Here is a 21103-nt window from a genome sequence, read left to right on the forward strand (position 1 = left end):
AGCACACTTCTCCTCATATGCTGCAAAGCATGAATTACAACAATAAAAAAGAACCCTGAGCTTTAGGACTGTAGGAAAATGAACAACTTGTAAGCTGACATTAGAGCACTATGCTAGGTACAGCAAAAGATATCTTTTTATAAGGGTCAAGTTTCCAAATAAGTCAGAGATGCAGTGATCAAAGTTCAGTCACGGTAGGCTTGCCTGTATTCTGATCACATTATTAAAATTTTCAAACTGCATAATCTAATTCACATGGGTCTAGATAAAAATCCTCAAAGTTGAGTGCACGGAGGCCTCACATCCTCTATCTTTACGTTCTTCCCATCCAACCTCTGCTTCTGAAAGTGATTTCAAGGACAAATCTATGGCTTCCTCTTACCAAAAAAAATTTTTTTTTTGGAGGAGGAAAATGAGAGAGAGAGAAAAATAGCTAATCTGCAAAGAAAGAAAATCAGGACAAAGTCATTCCCTTCCCCTTTCTCTATGAAATTAAAAGCAACCTACATGTCAAACTGGACAATAAGTAATGCATGGCAAAAAGAAACAACTTTCTACACAGGAAATAAAAGCTGAGTAAGAAGGATTCCACTGTCTGGAGTGTGACCATATCTCCATATATCATTATTAACAGGTTCTGGGAGGATTAGTAGTATTATGTGCCATTATACACAATGCAGAAGCAACCCAAATGGATGCCATGAGCTGAAGAACAATAGTAGTGGGGAGGTGTTGTTAGATGAGAACAAGGTCAGGACAAAGCTGCTGTATTCATTTCAGAAAAATCTCTTGGCCCAGAAACATTTACATGTTGCTCCTTTTCCCATTCTTTCCTCAGATCTCGTCTATGGAACCTGCAGTTCCCATGTTTAAAACCCTGATTCTAATTCCTTCCACAAAGAAGTTGAAGTAACATGTGTTTCCATTCAGCTGAGCAAAATGGCATTTGGGATGCTAACTGCTCCTCCTCCTCTTTAATACCACAAAAGCAGCCTACAGCCATGGTGCGGTACTGTTACTGTTTATGGAAAAAGGCAGGTGCATGACTAGCGGCAGCCACGAATTCCACAATACAGCCAACTGCCCTTTACCTGTGACCGAGCTTATCCCCGGTCACAGATTTGCCATGCCTTGGAGGGAAGAGTTACCAGAGCTGGGAGCGTGCTTCATGATCTTTTAGCTCAAGCACACTGCCACGCAAACACGGCTGGAGCATTTCCGGGGGAGCTATCTAGCAGCGGGTTAGCTATTCTTGTTCAGGCTCTATGTCACACAGCAGAACTTTGCTGGGGCCACCTTGGCCGTGTGCAGAGCCAGCTCTCGTCCCCCTGCACCGAGTTCCCAGCATGGGAAACCACGGGTACCAGCCGCAGGGATTGCTGTTAAGTCGTATTTAAGCAGCTCAGCTGGAAAGCAGCTGCAGAGCCGTTCAAAGACTCTCTGCACCACTCCCCAGCGCTCCAGGTTCCGAGAACTCTTTTTACAAAACCTGGTCTTAATGCACCATGAGATATTTGTGTGTAGTGCACTGCCAAAGCACACAGCCAGCGAGGCGAGGAAGAGAAGAAGGATTCTGCTGGACTCTGTGTGGGCCCAGCGGGGCTTCCTGTGTATGAGTCTGGACCTCCTTACTCCCATGTGAAATCAATTGCCTATCTCTGCTTCACACTCCCAAGAACTTATATCTGGGCTTTTTCCATCACACAGGATATCCCAGCCTACTGCTACCTCAGACAACAGACATATACCCACAGGAAAGCATTCGGGGCAGAAATCTGTATTAGCGATATGCTGCACTTATAAAAACTGGATACCCAAGCTAATTCAGGTTCCTGAATTCAGGCACTGTCCTACACAATAACATGGACCTTCTCAACATGATAAACTAACCCATGCTAGTTTTCCACACTGATCAGCCCACAGCGTCACAGCTTCACTATTCAAATTATTCAGGTCACCTCTGGTACCGTTACACTTTGGTACGTTGTGGACATATCTATAAATGCATCCAATTCCAGTGCAGCAACAGTTAGGATCTGACCCACCACCCGGATCTTCGCAGTGCTCCATCTCCCATTGGATGATAAATACTATACGCTCAGTCCCTCCCAGTTCTGGACTCAAGGATAGTCACATCCAAAGTGTGAAACACAGTCAGAAATTACCTCAAACAAGGCCAGATTTTTGTCATAGTAATCACCTCCCTTGCCAGCTTCCAAATTGTTGAGGAAAGGACTGTTTTCTTTATGGTTGCCATGGCCTGCAAAGAAGACAGAAGCAGGTTTTGGTGAGTGTAGAAAGATCAAATCCCAAGAAAGCATTGTAACCTTGACAGAAACAACGTATGGCATACACTTGTTTACTCATCTGAATCTGTTTCTTTTTAACATGTACAGTCATGCAAGAGTATCGGTTTCAGATCTCATTATCTCTCCTGTCACTGTCAGTGTAGATTTATTGCTATTTCTGTTCCTCTATTTTCATTAAAACAGACTAATAAGTCACCTCAAAGTACAATTTCCAGGTACGTCACAGCTGTGATGCTATCAGGGCCTTTATTCTCTAACGTTTCCTCTTACAACTGCTTCTTGGGTAGAACCGTGACTAGGCAAAAGACAGTTCTTTTGCGCTTGGAAATCAGTACCGGTTTTAAAAGCAATTTTTGAACAACACGTCCCAACAGAGTAGGTAGATCTAATAAGACTAAACAACTCAAAGATTAGATTCTTTCAAGTTACAGTCTTTGTAAACATCACCCGAAAAGTGTCCTCCTTTTACTATGTTCACAATGTCCTAGACATCAAAACACGCATCCCTGCGACGCCTTTTCTCTTCACCGTACCTAACATCAGGGTACAGGAAAAGTACAATGTACAATGAAAATAAACAAACAAAACACAAGATAGCACAGTAGATCAATAGAGCTTTTTGTAATAAGTAGCAACATTAAAAAATATTTAAGGGCACTCAACTATAAAATGGTCTCCGCAAAAAAGAGGAAATTGATTCCAGTACTCAGTTCTCTAACCTGTGGCTCTCAATAAAGTCTGAATGAGAAACAGCAACTCTTTTCTTTTGCCTAGAGCTCTGCCCTCCCTGCTCATTCAGCCAAAACAAACTAAACAGGTTTCCAAGAGTATCTCCTAAAAGGAAGAGCAGGCCAAGGAATACTCTTATTTCTATTTACAAAAGAAGCATCCACTGCAGAAATTGAAAATGAAAGGAAAATTCACTCAAAGGACAATACGCAAGTTAAGGAAGTACTGTAGACTGAATACATCAGAAAAAGCAAACAATTAAAGAGCTAGACTTTTTGCTGTGTGTTTTCAAAGATTAAGGAACTCAATTGAACAAGGTTATGCCAAATTATTTTCACACTATTGAAGTGAAAGTACGTCTGCATTTTGAAATCTGAATTAACTTACAAAATGAACCTAACGGGCAAGTAGGAGACTGCTCCTCCACACACACAGGAGAGCATATACTGCACTGCTACAAAGCAATTGCTATAAGCAAAAAATCCTGACCAAGTTCAGTGCTAGTCTTACTGAGGGAAGGGTTGTATGGAAAGAAGCACTATTCGCTGGAAACCGCTTGTAGATCCTTTGAGTAAAAGTGTTGGAAAAGACATTCACAAATAAATAGATGTGTTTTAAGCTTCTGGGTGTAAACATTTAGCCATCAGTTGTGCTTGTCCACTACATTTCTGGCAGCTCAGACTATCAGCACCACATTACTAATCAGCAGGTGCCTTACACTATTGGGCTCAGCTTATTTGCTGACCCCCACCTACACTTAAGGGATCTTCACTGTGCAATTTTTTGAAGACTAGAAGAAAAAAAAAAATCAGCAGGCTTAGCCACATAATAAAATGCTTATCAGCTTCAACAAAGGCAAATATTTTCTGAACACAATTGCAAGAACTACTCGCTTGCTGCATTTATTTTGTCTGAAAGCCTCCAGCTGTGAATGATGGCATCAACAGAGATCCTGCCCACTGCATTCTTCAAGACTTTGATCTGTGCAGTAATTTCTCATTATCACACTTACCATATACAATAAGGACACAACTAACTGTGTTTTTAGTTCTCATCTCCCATGCTAGCTTCAGTGGGCCGAATGTCGGGGGAGGGGGAAATCAAACAGAATTATTTGTAAGTCATTTCTTTGCTGGCAGTTTTCCTTGTTCTTCCATCAGCATCTTGCAGATGCAGCTTAACGCTAGCTCAAAAAAGTGTAAGGAAGGGGCATTCCTTTATTTGTAAAGCTTACAGAACCTCTTCTTATGCAAAAGAACACAAAACACGACACCACACTGTTGTCAATATAGCTCACATGTCCAATCTCAGATTTGTTAAGGGGGGGGGGGGAATTGCTTTGCGCTCCTCAAAACTCTAAACCTCTCGTTACCATCGTCAGTATAATTTTTCCTTAGTTAAGGAAGACTACTTCATAACTACTCTCTGAGCCCGACACAAAGACCAGAGCTTTAAGATGAATATTCAAAGTTTAATCAGCATTAATTTTTAGATGAATATTTCAGCTCCAGTAAATTTTCCACAATTGCTCTCTTCAGAAGCTCTCTTTCTCTCTCAAAAAGAGCATTCAGTTCTTCTCTTGTTCTCCTTTCGCCCTTTTCTAGCATCACTCAAGTCCTTCCTATTGGCCTTCCTCTCTAAGTTTGCCTCCTCGGTCTGCTTGCATCATCCTGCACCCAGGAAGTCCAAATCAAGCTAACTGCAGTGGGAAAAGTGAGTAGAACTAGTGACTGGAATCAGAATATTTTTTTCTGCAATTGTTTGGGTATGTTTTTCTCTCTACAAAAAAAAGAGAAGATGACTGAGAAATACAGCTGGCTTTTCTCCACGCAGAGGTTATGAATTACTGCGGACAATGCAAAACATAAGTGAGCTTTCGAACTACATGACTCTACTCATCAAATGACTTGTCACCTTAAACCTTCTCTCAAACGCTGCACACTTTCAACAGTGAGCAAAGAAGCAGAAGTTATATTCAAGTTCATTACCAAGACATCCCATTTTAACTTCACCGATATGTGGATCTGGGTGCTGCAGAGAGGGTGTTTGAGCATTACAGCACTAAGTTAACTGCAACCGATCAACTGATTACCTGATAGCCAAAAATCACCTTCACCGCAGTTGCATGTTCTGTGTAACCTGCGTTTTTCAGACGTGCCCTAAACCACAACAAGGTACCCATCTCATTTGCTCTTTTTGCACCTGTTTCTGATTTCACAAGTAAAACCCATGCAAGATGACTCAATTTCCTCCACAAAATAAGAATCACAAATGTACTTTGACCGTTTTTGCAAAACAAAATACAACTTACCGTAGCACAGAATACAATACATACTGAAATAAAGTACTAGTCTAGCATTTTCCTTCGGACAATAAGCAATATAAATGAGCCTTCCAAGAGACTTACTTGCCTGTGAAGAGCTTGTTTTCTCCATCAGTTTTGGAACAGAGTAGAGGCGAGCGAGGAAAGCTACTGAGGGGAACTCTTGCCACAGCTTCACATGAGGACCATTTACATTCTGAAGCATGAAATCTCTTGGGCAAGCATCATCAGGGGACATGCTTAGTTATCAAGTCTTCAGTCTTGGATTGTAGCTATGTCATGTTAGTTTTCACGATGCAAGACTGTTTTGCATTTCTTAAAGAGAAAGCTATAAACTGCAACAGAGAATAATTTATTTGCCTTAGTCCCTAATTAATCTTGATTTTTGAGGCAGAAAAGCTATATTCCAACTAGGTTAATGTTTCCTCTTCACTTGTTTCACTGTTTCTTGGTCTTCATTATCTTTCAGTAATTAAGGCATTTTACCTCTGAATGCTGCCAGCTCACTTCCAAAGCAAATAATTCTGTCTGCAGCCACCACTGCAACTGCACAGTCTATCTAGACATCTCCAACACAGTTCACTGAGCTTCTTAGGGCTTCCCCCTGCTCAGGTATGGATAAAGGTCTCCAAAACAAGATTTATCACCCTGTGGATCACCCAAGTTCCATAAAACAACAAAGATGATCCATAAAATAAAACCTAGAAGTCCTATGCATGCACACTCCCTCGCGTGCAAACAAACAAGTCCATAAGAGAGAATTAAAGCAATATATATAGTCGTACAAACTTTTGCCTAATTTTTTTTTGTTGCCAAGAAAAACCTCTGTGGTAAAACTGTACCAGATGGTCTGTGGACTGTTTTTTTCTTTTGTTCTTTTCCAAGAAGTTTGCTCTTATTTAAGGAAAAAAAATAAGAACATGGAGAACAGTATTCACATTACTGCTTTACTTCCGGAATGGAATTAAGTTAAAGCCAGTTACACTGCTAGAGCACTCCATGCATACATCATCTGCGCTAGCTGTTGCGTTTTCTTTAGTAAGTGAGGGATAAAAAAAGGAATTTAGAGAAAGATACAGACAAAACATATGCATCAAAGTAACTATAATAAAGACAGATCAGTTAGGATAAAGGAAAACTGAACAATTAGGCATAGTGAGACTACCATAAAGACAGACCTGGAAGCTTCCCAGTGATAAGGTTTACTCAGCCAGTCTGGTAAAAGAATAGTGACCCATGTAATAAGCTGGCAGGAGGAGCAGGCCGCATGACTTAACCTGTCAAGGTTGTCTTCTCCACTGTTTTCAATTTCTGAACTTCCTCAAAAAAAGTTACCGCTCCCCTGCGTCATTATGCTCAGTGAAATGAGTGGAAATCGGTACGTCTTAGAATACCTTCAGATCTTTCCTTTTGCACATGGCTAACTCAAAGACACTCACCTAGTTCTTACAGAGGCTCTATCGACCCGGCAAGTCAAGGCAGGCTGGAGGCACAGATGGACATAGTCTGACTAACTTCAGTCTAGCCAGCACAGATAACATGAGCAGTGAAGAAATGGCAATGCTAATCAAGCTGCGATAAGACTTGATACATAAAATAAAAAAAATTCCCAGGAGGGCTGTACTTTGATTACAAACCTGTGCCACCTCACTTTCACAGCCACGGGATCTGTGCTAATTAAATGGAAATTGGCAGAGGCACACATATCATGCTGCCATCATATCCCCATTCACAGTATCTCAAGAGGAATGCACAGACTCAGACATGCTTTGCAGGGCTAAACAAGCTGGACAAAGTGTCACTTACTGCTATGACCTGTGATGACGGCACGCAGAGTTGCCATAATTGTCCCTACTTGAAATTTCGCGAGCTGCATCTTAACTGAGGAGCTGAATTTCTTCAAAGAATTTTACAGTGACTCAAGAGTGCAAATTGGAGTTGAGCTGAAAAGCTAGGCTTGAGAAAGAAAGAAACCCTTTATTTACATCTTTACGACTGACAAAAAAAAAAGCAGCGACTTACTAGAAAGACAGACACTCAGAGGAAAAGTCCAATACTCTCCCTTTCAACATAATTTAATTTTTGGGGCAGTATAAGAGCTAATAGCTTATTTTTAATTATATCGCGCATGTACAGACTCTTTTGCATATGCCACAGAAAAGCCATTTTTGTAATGAAACAGACTGCATAGCAGATAATACCATTTAATTCTGTCATTCAGATGTTGTCTATTTTATATGCATCACTGGTTACAAAGCCTGTGGTATCTAGGGAGATATTTGAAAATTGAGATATTTCCATGCACAGAGAACATCGCAGACTTTTTCATTAAAAAAAAATTCATGGTTCATATTTTCAATATTCCTCTTATAAATAAAACTGAAATTTCAGATTAGAAATTAGCATGGCTACCCAAGTGCTTGCTGTGGGATTCCTTTAACCTAATTTCAGCTATCTAAACAGCAGGCATTATGTTCAGCTAACCACGCAGGCTCACCCTTTAGTCAGAAAGAGACAGCTGGATTAGCTGATCCCTGGAGTGCCTCTCCTGTACAATGAATCTTGGCATGCTGCAAATTATCTCTGAAGAGAGCCTAACTTAAATAAAACATAGCTGATAGATGGCTTAAGGTATGCAAAGCCTCCCTCTTTGGGGGAGCTGGTTCTGTTTGGATAACCTACTTACACTTTTGCAAATTTTCAAGAGTCAAAATCTTCTGGAAATTCCTATACAAGTGATAATTGGGGCAGAATTCATTTTGAATTTTTGCCCAGGAGACAAAATAAATTTGCTAGACTTACTCTTCCTGTGCTTACAAGGCCTGGAAGCAAAAGCATGGACTCAAGTCTACAGCAGGAAGAGTTACAGGAGCAAAAGGACTGCTGCACACAGAATTCAGGTAGGATTATTTTTCAGTTTTGTTTCTTGCAACACTAAATAATTTTATTAGCCACCAAATGATTTTTGTGAAGACATTTGCTCACAGGCTTAAGGATAAAGTCTTAATAGTAAAAGCTGTCCATGTCCATTTCCATTACACTTTTTTTTTTTTTTAAATACAAGGGACTGTATTCTCCACAAGCAATTTCCAGATGTCGATAATGATGCAACTGCTCTTCCAAATACTTGTATCATAATATAAACTTTGTTTCCCCTCAAAGTCTGTGCCATGTTCAGGTACCTTTCTTCTCGTCTTCCAACAACAGTAAAGCTGCCTGCAGAACAAAGCCTCGTTGAAGACAACAAAATCACCCTAAGTGAGTTTGTTGACCTTTCCCTAGTAGTTCAAGAAGCCAGCTATCTCCCCTGGTAGTGGAATAACCAACAGAAAACCGTTAACTACAGTTCATCTAACGCCTTGGACGTACAGATCTATTTCGCTGAAGGAGAAAATAAGGGGGAAGAAAGGATGAGCCATATATTCCAGGTTGACCCTATATTTTAAGAAAAACAAGGGCAACGCTGCGCTAGATAACAACTCACACAACAGTAAGGCTGTACAAGAGGAGAGGATAGCAGAAGGAAAGGGCAGAGCTGCGATCTTTACCTGGATGGCTTTCCGGCAGCAAAGAGATGCTCTGTACTTTAAACAAAGGCTCAGACTCTATCGGTTACACCGACGTCACTAACTCTCACGTGCCAGATGCGGACGTATGCTTCCATCAGACACTGTAGCTTAAGGCCAAACCTATTGACATCCATGGTTATTTTAAGAATATAATGTGTTCATTCACAGTTTTAAGACTAATATGTAACTCTATTTACTTCACTGCAAATCAACACTGTCCTTACAATTCTATGTTTACTGGACTTTACAAAGCAAGTAAAATGTATTACACATTACACCGCAGATAACATGTATGCATTTGTAACCAGACACAGCTTTGGCATCTGCTAAAGACATACAAAGCAGAGTTTTACAGAAATTTTTGAAAGCTGTACTGTTGATAACATGCTATGAATCCCCCTGAAACAGTTCAAAATTCTGCAGTCTGCATTTGTTTGTGTTTTACGCAAAGCAAAAAGCCAAAGCTCCCCGAGACAACCACCTACGCAGCAATCAGGCAGTACCAGAGTACCCAGCTACGTGTACAACTAAGGACAGATCTTTTGATTTCTCCCTCCATAAACAAGTACAAAGTTACAAGCGGTACTCTGCAATCAAGTTGATTGATACTACAAAATGTAAAGGATTTAACAGTGGAATAATTCTGTGTTTCAGAAAGTCCCAGGATTATTTTCTTCTTCAGTTAAGATACACAGATACCTTCAGAACACCCTGAACCTTTGTGAGTATCAATATGTACATGAAGCACTTACCCTCTAGCAATAATTCTTGGCCATTTTCAGTAATTTTGTTTACCATTATTCTTCTTCCTGCTCTTAGTACAGTACGCTTTAGAAAATGCCTTCTCTGTGAAGTCCTGAGGATCAGACAAATTTAATAATACTGTACTCCCAAAAGAAATTTTTTCTGCTGCCTCTAACAAACTGAGTGCTAGCTGCAATGCTGAACGGGACTCTCTCAGGAGGTAAAACAGCTTCGTACAGAAAGCTAAGCCGACACCGATATAAGCCTGACCCTATAATCCTTTCAACAGCAATAAAACATATAAGGGTAAGGATCTTACTGAAAATGTTTTTCGTGAAATCCAATCCCAGCCACAGTTAAGAGGCAGACTGCCAGCTGCTTGCGCACCTATTCGGAAGAGCACGTGCCACACATCTGCCGCTTGCCCAGTGTGGAACCAACAGCATTTTCAACTTGCTAATGCCATGAAAAGCACAGCTCTGTGACACTGACCCTCCAGGCATCTCAGCTTTAAAGCGAAAACAGTCATGTATTTCTTTCCATCTTCAATAATTTTTACTATCATTACCCACTAATGGATGAATCATATCAAAGATCACAAAAAGCATCAGTAAGATGAAATGAAGGTCTATATGAGATAAAGAAGTAGATATCAACTTAATGATTTTAAGTGGTTCATAATTACCAGAACACTCTCCATTTTACTTGTTCATAACGAGGTACTCTGGATACCTCAAGCGCCACACTGAGAACATCTACAATATACAGTAGATGCAATCACCAAGAACGCTTACGTGGTTTAAAAAGCCAAGTCACTTTTGAGAAACTAGGAACTCACATCACTTAAGAGCTTTCAGAAAACTGCTCATCATTGTCAGCTGAAAAAACATACTATGAAAACAACCTTTGTACTTCACTGTAATCCACTTCAGAGGTTCTTTCATGTGGAATGACTCCAAATCATTCCTCATGACTATCCTCCGTGAAACTCAGTCCCCTCACACGCACGAAGGCATCTCAGAGAGAGAGAGAGAGAGAGAGAGAGAGAGAGAGAGAGAAAGAGAGAGAGACAGAGAGAGAGGGGGGAGGAAGAAAGAGCTAAGCTTGGACGTGCTCTAAGGACGAAGATCCGACCCTTCGGCGTGGAGTCCTACAAACATCCAAGACCCAGCAATCCAGGACATAATGTTTAAACAGAGAATGCTGGAAAAGTCAAAGTTAGCCTGAAAAGTCTCCAAAGGAGGTCATGCCATCCTTACTGAAAATTTTAGACGGTGGAGGGTGCTTCGATGTTGTACAAACTGTGCTACTTGAAAAACAGGTATTCACATATTATTCACCCACACATTTTCAGAAAGACTTCTAAAATGGCACAAACTATCGCACGGTGCGCAACACGTACCAAAGACTAAGACAAAGCCAGGTATCTCCTAAAAGCTACAACGGCTTTTATCATCACTTTACAGAAAGCTCATCAGTGTGCAAGATCGTTAGAGCAGAACGAGAACAGCACATTGGCTCAGGGAACTTATTCATGGGGGAAGCGGGCAACACTTGTCATCTGCTCCACCAGTCAGAAGTTAAATCAAACATATGCAACAGAACGTAAGTCAGAGGAAACTCAGGGACACAGAACAGTGAGCTTAACCCTGCTAAGCATATACTTCTACCACAACGTCTAGCATACAGCATCTCTGAAAAGGTCAAAGGCAAAGCATAACAATTAGATTATTCTCTGTGTTGCCTTGAGTTACAGCTTTAAGGCTCCCTGAACGTACACTGAAGAAGGGCATCTTAAAATAAGGTAGATCCCACTGTCCAGTTGCACAGTATTGGGATGTAGCAAATACAGATCAGCTGTGCTTCCTCCTCATGTTTGGCTCTGAAACTAACCCATGATGTTGCCACTGCATTCTCTGGAACATATGGCAATATCAAAAGTGGACAGTTTGTTTCCATTTGGGCAAAGCAGCCTTGATATAAGTTATATCTATGCAATAATTGAATTCGGATAAGGTTGGCAAGGGTCCGCTTGTGATGCTCGAGAAACAACCACGCCTTGGAGATCACGTCACAGCACTAGGAGGTGGAACACAACTTAGGAATCAAGGGAAGGGAAGGAAAGGGATCGAGGTGGGGGGAGGACAGAAGTACCTTAAACTTGTATTGCTGCTGAACACTTCATACCATAAAAATCACAGACTAGACAGCACTAACCTTTGCAGAAGAAAAGCAGAAAACGTTTGGGAGCGGTCAGTTCTCAAATCACACACACAAAACTCAGTAGAGAACCTCTACCTTTGTCCTCTCCATCAACTCTGGATATGAAGTATATAGGGCAGCAACAGAAGTGAAAGTGATGTCAGTTACTTTATTTACAATTGGATCAGGAGGGCAAAGCTCCTGATTACAAAAGGTAGAAAGTAGAGCAGAAACTGAAACCTGCTGTCTACCATCAGAGAGACAGCAGCGGCTACACTATCTTCTTGAATTGCTCTAAATCTTGACTCAGAACTGACCTCGCATCCGGAAACCCAGAGGTGGACTTCGCACACATTACTCAAGTCCAGGGCTGCTCAGGCTGGGAGTACTGACAGGGTCATAACACAAAGCAGAGTTGCTATAGATAATTTTATGGAAATCAATTATACTCCAGGGCATAAACATTGTGTTTTACTGCAGCAATCAGTAATTTAAAGCATGCAAGCGCGAATCTCAACAAGTCTGCCCTCCTTGGCAGTTACCCTAACTCAGCAAACGGGCAGCTTCTAATGGCACACCATAAGGATCTTATTCCCCTTTAAAAAATGGAGTAAAAGGCAAAAGTCTGGATGGTCTAACCTCTTTCATAATAGGGAGATTTCTGTAATGACTGAATGATGTTCTAAATAAACTCTCATAAAAATATATATATATTTTTTAAAAATGCCGAGTATTGCTAGGAAATCAAAATGAAGAATGGCGATTAAATTGCACAGAAAACATACACCATTGTTCAGCCATATGAACCTGAAGTAGGGATGACCTACAGGGAGCACAACATGCCTCTGTCCTAAACACTTCACCCTGCATCATCTCTTCTCGCCCAGGATCTTGTTATACAACCCCTGCTACAGTTCCCTTCGAGCCAGCTTCCAACATTAGCTTATGGATTTGATTCTAATTTTCAAAGTAATCGATGGATTGTATCCTAGTTATATTACCCACTGCACGTCAGTCAATGACACAGTTGGGCTTCTAGGACAGGTCACTCTAGTCAGGAGAATTACGTCGTCTAGATTCAAGGGGACGGACCTGTGGAACAAACTTCCAGGGGCAGCTGGGCCAACCTGGCATCTGAACGACGTTAGAAAGGCTGCTAAGCCACCCCCTACAACAAAGAGGCAAACAAACCAGCTCCCGTCTCTCCGCACAGAGCACTGTGACTGCCAGCGCAAAGGCGGCAGTAGGGCGACGATGGCTGTCCCATGGCCGCAGCGACAATCTCCTCCCGCACCCTTCCTTGGCTGCCAGCCCCCCGCCCCGACCCAGCCAGCACAGGGCCGCCCAGGAGCACTGGCCTCTTGTCTTCCACTCTGCAAAACAAATGCCGTTTCACTCGCATTTCCAACAAGTCTGAGGCTGCCTCCGGTGAGCAAGGCATAGCTAACTTGGCAGTTCTGTCAAGTGATCAACCTTCCCCATTCAACCATGGGCTAACTGAGTCAAAGCTCTTTTGGGCAATTAGCCTTTTATTCTGCACATCGAACCCCACCTCTCTGCCCCACAGAGAGGATCAAAAGACAATTTAAAGAAATTCTCAGTATTTTCAACAACACCATTTTGAAAAAGAATTAGCTCCCAGCACTGTCCTAACCTATACCTCTGCTGTTCAGACATGAATTAGACTGCTGGAAAGAAAACAGTCATCTTTTCCTGTCCAAACCTAAGAGCTACTACAAAAACTGAATCCCTATCACTCAACCCATCAGCAAGAATGCTACCCCCTTAACTCCAGTAACTTTTTTTAAATGGTACAGAAGTGACAGTTTGAGACTCTGGAAACAATGTTTAAAACAAGACTGCACATTCAGGACAAACACATAGAGCAAAATACAGAGCTTACAAAATAAGACCCAACAGGCACGCGGAGAATAGGAGAAGGAAGCACCACATAACAGCATACAAGAAGCCACCATAGCCAAAATCTCAAGAGAAGCTTACCATGCATGCATTACAAGAGCGGTATTTTTCCTGGTCATGGAGACTTTTTTGTTTTAAATAAAGACATACTGAATACATCTTCAAGTATTTGATTTTGCAGAAAGACTAATAATTTTTGTGTGGCATTTTGTTACTTGGCCTACTTAGCATTCACTACGGCAGCCACTGTGAAGAGGCATAGTTCTCCACTAGTGACAAAATCCAAGTATCCTCAAGGGAAACCTCCAAACAGGCTCAACTGTAAGAAAACTCAGAACTAATGACAGCTGTCAATACTACTCACTGCTAAAAGATCACTCAGCATCATTTAAACAAACGTGTTGAAAACTAGTAACTAAGAAAGAGTTTTTACTAAATCAAACAGCACAAGACACTGAAATTCTCATCTGTCAAAATGAAACGCAGCTTAGTACAATAAGAAATACAAAATTTACCTATGAAGAACCTGATGCAAAGGTTACTGAAGACAGTGCAAACATTCCTAAAACATAATTCCAATAGGCTTTAGACTACGCCGTAAGATGGTGTACTTTTTCTCCCTAGTCCACATAACTTAGCAAAGTATTTCACAATCTTGAACCAGTGAGTTAAAGAAAAAAAGACCCTTGATCAAACAAATCTTGCTCCCGTGCACTGGTGACGATAGCCATTTTTCTATACCATAAACCAGTCTGCATATTAAATTCTTTGTTATATCACAGTCAAGAATAAGCGTAAACTTTTAGCTACTCCTTGGAGGGGAAAGGAAAACTTACCAAATGGAGCTCTTCTCTCTGTGCGGCGCTGGGTGTCCCCCATTCTGTTACACGCACTTAAGAAGAATGCAACAATCACCAAGTACGATTTTCTTCAAGTTTTTCTTCTTCTTTAGCTAGTGGCATTAATCATGTTTGGCTACATTTTCTAGCCAATGAGGCTGCAGAGTAGCTTAATCCCCATTTTACGTGAAACTTTATAGCAAATGCCAAGTTTAAGCTTTACATTGAAGAGCATGCACTCACACATTCTTTTATTTTGCTGCAGCAGAGGGAAGAAAGGAGGCATCACTATCTGTATTAGGGAAGTGAAACACTGAAGAAACTTGCAAGAGGAAATGGAATAAAATAAACACAAATCAATTCTATATATGAGAGACAGATGTACCACAAACACAAGAGAAGCAACTCAATAATTGATTTGAATTCCTTTAGAAAAGTGCAGAGATGGAATAAAAGACATAGCTTCAGCATGTAAAAAAAAAAAAAAAAGAAAGAAAGAAAAATCTTACTGGTGACTCAAGTTTGAAAGGGGTGCTCCCCAAGTCAAAAGCAGCATGCATTTCCAGGTATAATTAGATAGAAAACCAATGTCTTTTCATGTACAATTGCTTAGCCTTCTAATAGAGGTGTTCTCCTAAGCACAAATAAATCAGCAGCTACACAAGACTAGCACAGGAATTTTTTTTGTGTATTCTGTCAGGTTTTTTGCAACATATCAACCCACCCACATACACTTACAGGAGGTGCTTTTAATTCACTTAGACATATCAGAAAGATGCTTCTCAGAGCTTTTCCAAATAACTGAAATACCAGAGAACCCACAAAAAGCCCCATGCTCTTCTATATTTAGCTAAGAAGTCTCCTGGCCACCCAGCAGCTGGTACTGAGATCCCCTCGGTGCCAGACAGCTGCAGCCTCACCAGTTCTGTCTTAATCACTGCCCAAGTTAGAAGAGATATGAGAGACATGCTTAGCAAAAGGAACATTTACGCAGAAATGCAAACTCTCTTACCAAAGCAAGCATTTTTATAGATGAATTAAATCTGACAAAATTGCACGCTACTAAAAAAAAAAAAAAAATCTAGAAACCTGAGGCACTCATAAAACCCACTAAAGTACAGTTCTCTCTCCAGGTCTCATGGAAATTCTTGCTTTCAGGTTGTGTGAACCTTCACAAAGAAAGCCTATACCATCACCTACCCAAGTGTCATATGCAGCTAATCAAGTCACAAAGCACTTCTCCACTCTCATTTTTCACATACCACGCTCTTATCTTCCCTTATCTGCAGCAAGAGTCCGCTTATCTATGCGCCTGCATTGTTGAAAAGGGTATTCTGCGGTTTAGCAGCGCTATCAGTGCTTTGCTAATCATTGGCTACACAAACAGAAGAGAAAACAAAGATGACCATGCTGTTAAGACCCCTTTCAAGATCTGCATTTTCAGTGACAACCATTTCTGTGTATCCTAGTTCTATTTATAATGGAGGAGAATAACTCAGATCACAGTATCTCAAAGTTTTTTGTATGAAACAAATATTGATGTATTTAGTGCTCACTGGACACCTCTAAAACCACCAAAGTTAGACAGTAAACTTTATAGAGAGGGAAAGCTGAGATGCCAAGCTCAATGACATAAACCAAACACCTTCCTCATCAGAACAACTGAACTGAAGATGATGTAGCTTCCATACCATTTTCAACAGGTCAGTAGCAAACAAATCACTGGAAGAGACAGTCCAGCGACATTAGGGATATCAGTGTACTTCTGTTCTGAAGTTACTTTCCTTCCAGTCAGTTCTGAGCTTCCGCCTGGACTCCCAGACCCCTTCCCAGACCCTCTTGCACAACTTCCTTCTACAGTTTTAAGGCAACATGGAGAATGCCAAAGACGTACAGGCTACAGAGGTTAGGCAAAAGTACCCCGCTATGACTACTCTAACAGTGCTATTTACCCACATTGCTGCTAGCAGGAGTTCCTACTTGAATTTAAGACAACTTAAAATATATTTGGACGTATATTTCTGTCACTCTCTTTCTAGCCGTGGTATCTAATTCGTTACATGACTAATTTTATTTTGTCTCTGGACTTTGCCAAAACGCCTACGTATAAGAATTAAGTGCTTTATAAAGGCATTTTTCGAATGATTCAGGCATCTTCACTAAAAAGTATTTCCAGATCTACTTAGTAAGCTTTATTTCAAGTCTTATGAGCAACTTAAAACCTTTTCTAGTAAGTCACTCCATATTAAAAAACAGGAAACTGGGAAGAAGATGAAAGTAAAAATATGCTGCTTTCACACCAGAACTTCCTTTACCAGTCTCCTCCAGTTTGAAAATAGCTTATTGCAACTGACCAGCGTAATCTACTGCTACACAAGGACACCGTAGGTACTAATACAGACTGCAGTCCTGGGAAAAAGGTCTCAAGTCTAGTCAGAAAACCGTGGGCTGAAGGAAAGCCATGTGATAACAGCAACATAAGCAGAGCAAGTCGTTGGCAAAAACCAAGGGTGGCAGCTGACCAAAGTCAGTTGGTGACACCAAGCCGATTAGCGTCTCATTTCCACAAACAATAGTCACAGGAAGATAAATAACTTCCCACAGGACACATGACATTGTTGCACTTCAGTTCACAGGGCCCAAGATCACTGGGGAGCTAAGATCCTCATAAAAGCAAAGCCTTTCTGGTTTTTTAAACCCTATTCAGACCCCATTTTCCTTCTTCTTACCCTGTGCACCCAACCTAACGTGCTGGCTTTATTTCAAAGACAGAAGAGATGCCAAATGCACATTTCTCATCCCTGCCGATCCATAAAGCCAGGCTCACATGTTTCTCATAGGATCACTGGATAATTCTTTGTACTTCTTTTTCTAAATGGAAGATGTCAAAATCTATTAGAAGCAGTGGCAGTAGGTAGGACCTGCTTAACAGAAAAAGGTTGATTTTTATTCACAAACAAGCACTGGAGCTATCTGGGAAGCCTAAATTATTACACATCAACTAACGTACTCTCATGCAAATGGCTGGCAAGTTCTATCGCAGAACGGCCTCACCTCTGTAGCGTTCAGATGACACCTCATCCCTTGATATCCCAAATAAAGCAGAACACAGAAAAAAAGCATTCAAAAACAAGACCATGTTGTGACAAATAAAGGTTGGAGTGAAAAGGTCAGAGGGAAGTCAGAATCCACGAGAACCACAGTCAACAGCTTGAGATACTGTGCAAGGAGCGTTTGAACAACAAAGCCCCTACTTCACCCGCTATTATAGACCAGTTATAGACAGTTCCGTCACCATGAAAAGACAACATACTTTAAGAACCATATCATTACTCAGTTACTTTAACCCACTTCCATTCAAACTGAGCAAGCCAAAAAGTCTTTAAATGAGGTTCTCACTAACAAGCTGCTAAAATACTAACTTCCCTGGAGAAGATTCAGGAGAATAATTCCAATAGCCAATTCCCCATTCTGACTACGGCGGCACTACTTGATCACACAGAGCAATCGGATGATGAGCACGTACAGTTCAGGCAGCCCTGCACGCATTCACATAGTGCCAGCACAAATGGTACGTACTTTGACAGGGCCACAAACTAAAACTGGGAAACTCTGCACTCAAGTCAAACACAGCTTACCTTACCTGGAACCAGGGTCCCACCACCACCAACAAATCCCTCCACAAGCCCCCAAATCAACTGCCACCAAAGGCTCCGGAGAGCTGTTTTCTCCTTTCCGGCCCACAGGCTTCAGCCGGCGCTTTAACAGCTATGAGACCCTCTGCCTTCAGCAGAAGCTTCCCATCTCCTCCACGTCCTATTATTAACGCTGCCCAAGTGTGTGAGTCTCCCGGACTCTGCACAGGATGTGGAAGGAAGCACCAAGAAGCAAAGGAGTAACACCAGGGAGTTCAGATTCCCCTCTACAGAGCCATAGATTCACGAAACCTAGCAGGAGACAGAAAAGGCTAGTGGGGAAGCGCACGCTCGTCAGCACAGGTAGGCAAAGCAGCGTATCTTTATACATATGCCCTGAAGATATGAAACAACACTAAATTACTGTGAAAGTAAATTAAAAAATAGAAGGCAGTTATAGTTCAAACAGAAATAGAGCTCAACAACTGTACATTAATAGAGATGTTACCAGATATTTATCAGTTTTAAAAGAATGAGACTCAGCTAGCTTCCAGCAGCACAGTTCTTGCGTGACAGCCTGAACAGCAGTACTGACGTGACCACAGCTTGTCGGCTACTGACAGATCGGGACGGTGAGCTGACTATCTTGATGCGTGTTGTTTGCGTGCACCATACGGGCACTCTGACACCCAAACGACAGGCAGTTTGAGTTGACCTTCCTTTAGTCACCACAGCAGTAGCTTCCAGGAGTCACACTTACTAACCCATGCCCAAAGCCAGCTAATGGGGAAAGTACTCTGCCAAGTCTTCACTTCAACCTGCTGAGATGGGTGGAAACCAGCTATTTGCATCACTGTCTTATATATTAACTGTCTGTTAGGTAACCTGAGGTTAAAACATACCTTTTTACAAAACGAAGCCAAGGCCTTGCACAGCCTTTAGGGATGGAGCCCCAAATTAATTCTGTGATAACAGACACGTTGGGAAAGAGAATTACGTTTCACCATTCCAAAACGGCCATGCTAGAACTCAAAAGAATTCATATAATGGACACCAGGCCTACGTAGTAACAGAAAACGAAATCTAAATGTCATTTGAAAACAGAGTTTAACAAAAAAAATCTACACATTGGAAACTGAGGTACAGATCACAGAGAACCGAACAGGGCGTCAAGCCACGAACCGGACGCTGGTGCCAGGACAACTCAGGATCACGCTCCGCCAAGCCACCCTTCTTTCTTCCTCAAGCCCAGGCCCGAGGGGAGCAGGCTGCCCTCAGGGACCGCTGCGCGCCTCGCGGTGTCACAGAGCTTGCGCGGAGTTTGGCTGCAGGCGGGCGAGGAACTCGGGCACTTACAGACCAGCCTGGAATCGCCCCTGAGTCACAAAGGGCGAGTGGGAGCCCTCAGGGGGTTCTCTTCCTGAGGGTTACAGGACTAAACGCAACCAAGGCAGGGGGACGAAAAAAAAAAAATAACACACACACGCACGCAACAGTTTTCCAGAAACACCCCGCTCTCCAAATTTAACCCTCCTTCCTCTGACCACCGCAAACACTCATCGCCTTTACGCTGATTTATACCTAAAGGTGGGAGCCAAAGGCCAAGACAGGCCGAGCGCTGACACTAGCTGCCTCATCACGAGAGCTACTCCCACTCCCACTCCCCCCCCGCCCCAAAATCCCCTCCCCCTTACGTGAGCCTCTTCCGTAATCGGAATAAATTAGCCACCAACAAAAAGCGGCTATGCCTAACAGGAACGGCAAGGCGGGCACGGCGCACCGGCTGCAGCGCCTTCCCGGGCGGACACGTTTCTCTGACATTACATAAGGGGGGGGGGGGGGGGAAGCAACCGGCCACCTGAGAGCTGGCTCAGCTCACTGAGTTTCTGGTCACCGGCGTTATTTAGGCAGAGGAGCGGCCCAAGCGCTCGGAGGTGCCTGCGCGGAGCCCGCTGCTATCGCCCGGCGGCGGCGGCAGCTTGCGCGGGGGCGATAACGCCGTGCGCGGCCGCGGCTCCTCCGCCCTGCCCCGCGCACCTGCCTGCGCGGGGGCCCCGCGGGCTCGGCCGAGGCTGAGAGCCGGCGGCGACGCCCGCCCCGCCCGGCCGCTCCCCGGGCAGCCGTTGCCCGTGGCGGCGCGCGGAGCCATGTTGGCCCCCGCCGCGGGCGGCGCCGGCAGGCAGCGGCTGCCCCCCGCGCGCACTCACCGTCCGAGCTGACGGTGTCGTAGGGGTCGGCGGCGGCGGCGGGCGGCGCCGCGGGCGGCTCCCGGTAGTCCACCCAGCTGAGCCCTTCCACGCTGTCGTAGTCGGCGCGGGGCTTGTCCTCCACCGGCACCACGGTGAAGTGCGGCATGGCTGGCGGGGCGGCGAGGGCTGCCGGCCGGACCGCGGCGAGGCAGGCGGGATGCGGCGCGGAGCCGGCGGCGCATTCCTGCCCCGTGCGGTCACTTCCTCTCAGGAAACCGCGCTCCTCAACTCCACCCATTCCCCTCCGAGCGGCGAGGCGGCGCGGCGGCAGCGGCGGCGGCCGCGGGGCGGGGAGGGGAGGGGGTGTCGCGCCGCCGGGCGGGCGGCGCTCAGCAGCGGGGGCGCGCAGGAGGGGTCGGCGGCTGCGAGGCGGCGCGGGGCGGGGGGAGCCTTCCCGCCTCGCTCATGTCGGCGGCGAGCGGGCGGGGCGGGGTGGCCCCCCGCGGCCCTCCCTCGCCAGCGCTGTTTTCCTGCCTCGGGGCGGCTCTGCGGCGCCGTGAGCGCGGCGGGCGGGGCGGCGGCGCCCCGATACCCCCTCATCACCCCCCACCCCGCGGGGCCCTGAGGGCGCCGCCCTGCCGCGC

The 21103-nt window shown here is 43.7% G+C and overlaps 1 protein-coding gene across 19 annotated transcripts in view; it reads right to left on the bottom strand.

Annotated features, from left to right (window-relative positions):
- The window catches only part of SLC12A4 (solute carrier family 12 member 4), a 49117-nt gene extending 28273 nt beyond the window's left edge, over positions 1-20844 (bottom strand). For 13 of the 19 annotated variants that reach the window (XR_011143123.1, XR_011143122.1, XR_011143121.1 and 10 more), the window contains exons 1-2: positions 20478-20772; positions 2166-2260 (exon numbers count right to left, since the gene is read on the bottom strand). Coding sequence is in view for 10 of the 19 variants with exons in the window: in XM_068955403.1 (XP_068811504.1) it covers positions 2166-2260; positions 20478-20757 (375 nt within the window). In the remaining 9 variants the exon portion in view is untranslated. Of the gene's footprint in view, positions 1-2165; positions 2261-5445; positions 5710-14632; positions 14883-20477 lie in introns of those variants that run through there. The other 6 variants (XM_068955401.1, XM_068955402.1, XM_068955406.1 and 3 more) reach the window with 6 other exon arrangements.
- Positions 20845-21103: the final 259 nt, after the last annotated feature.

This window comes from Struthio camelus, chromosome 10, assembly GCF_040807025.1.
Source record: "Struthio camelus isolate bStrCam1 chromosome 10, bStrCam1.hap1, whole genome shotgun sequence".
Lineage (NCBI taxonomy): Eukaryota > Metazoa > Chordata > Aves > Struthioniformes > Struthionidae > Struthio > Struthio camelus.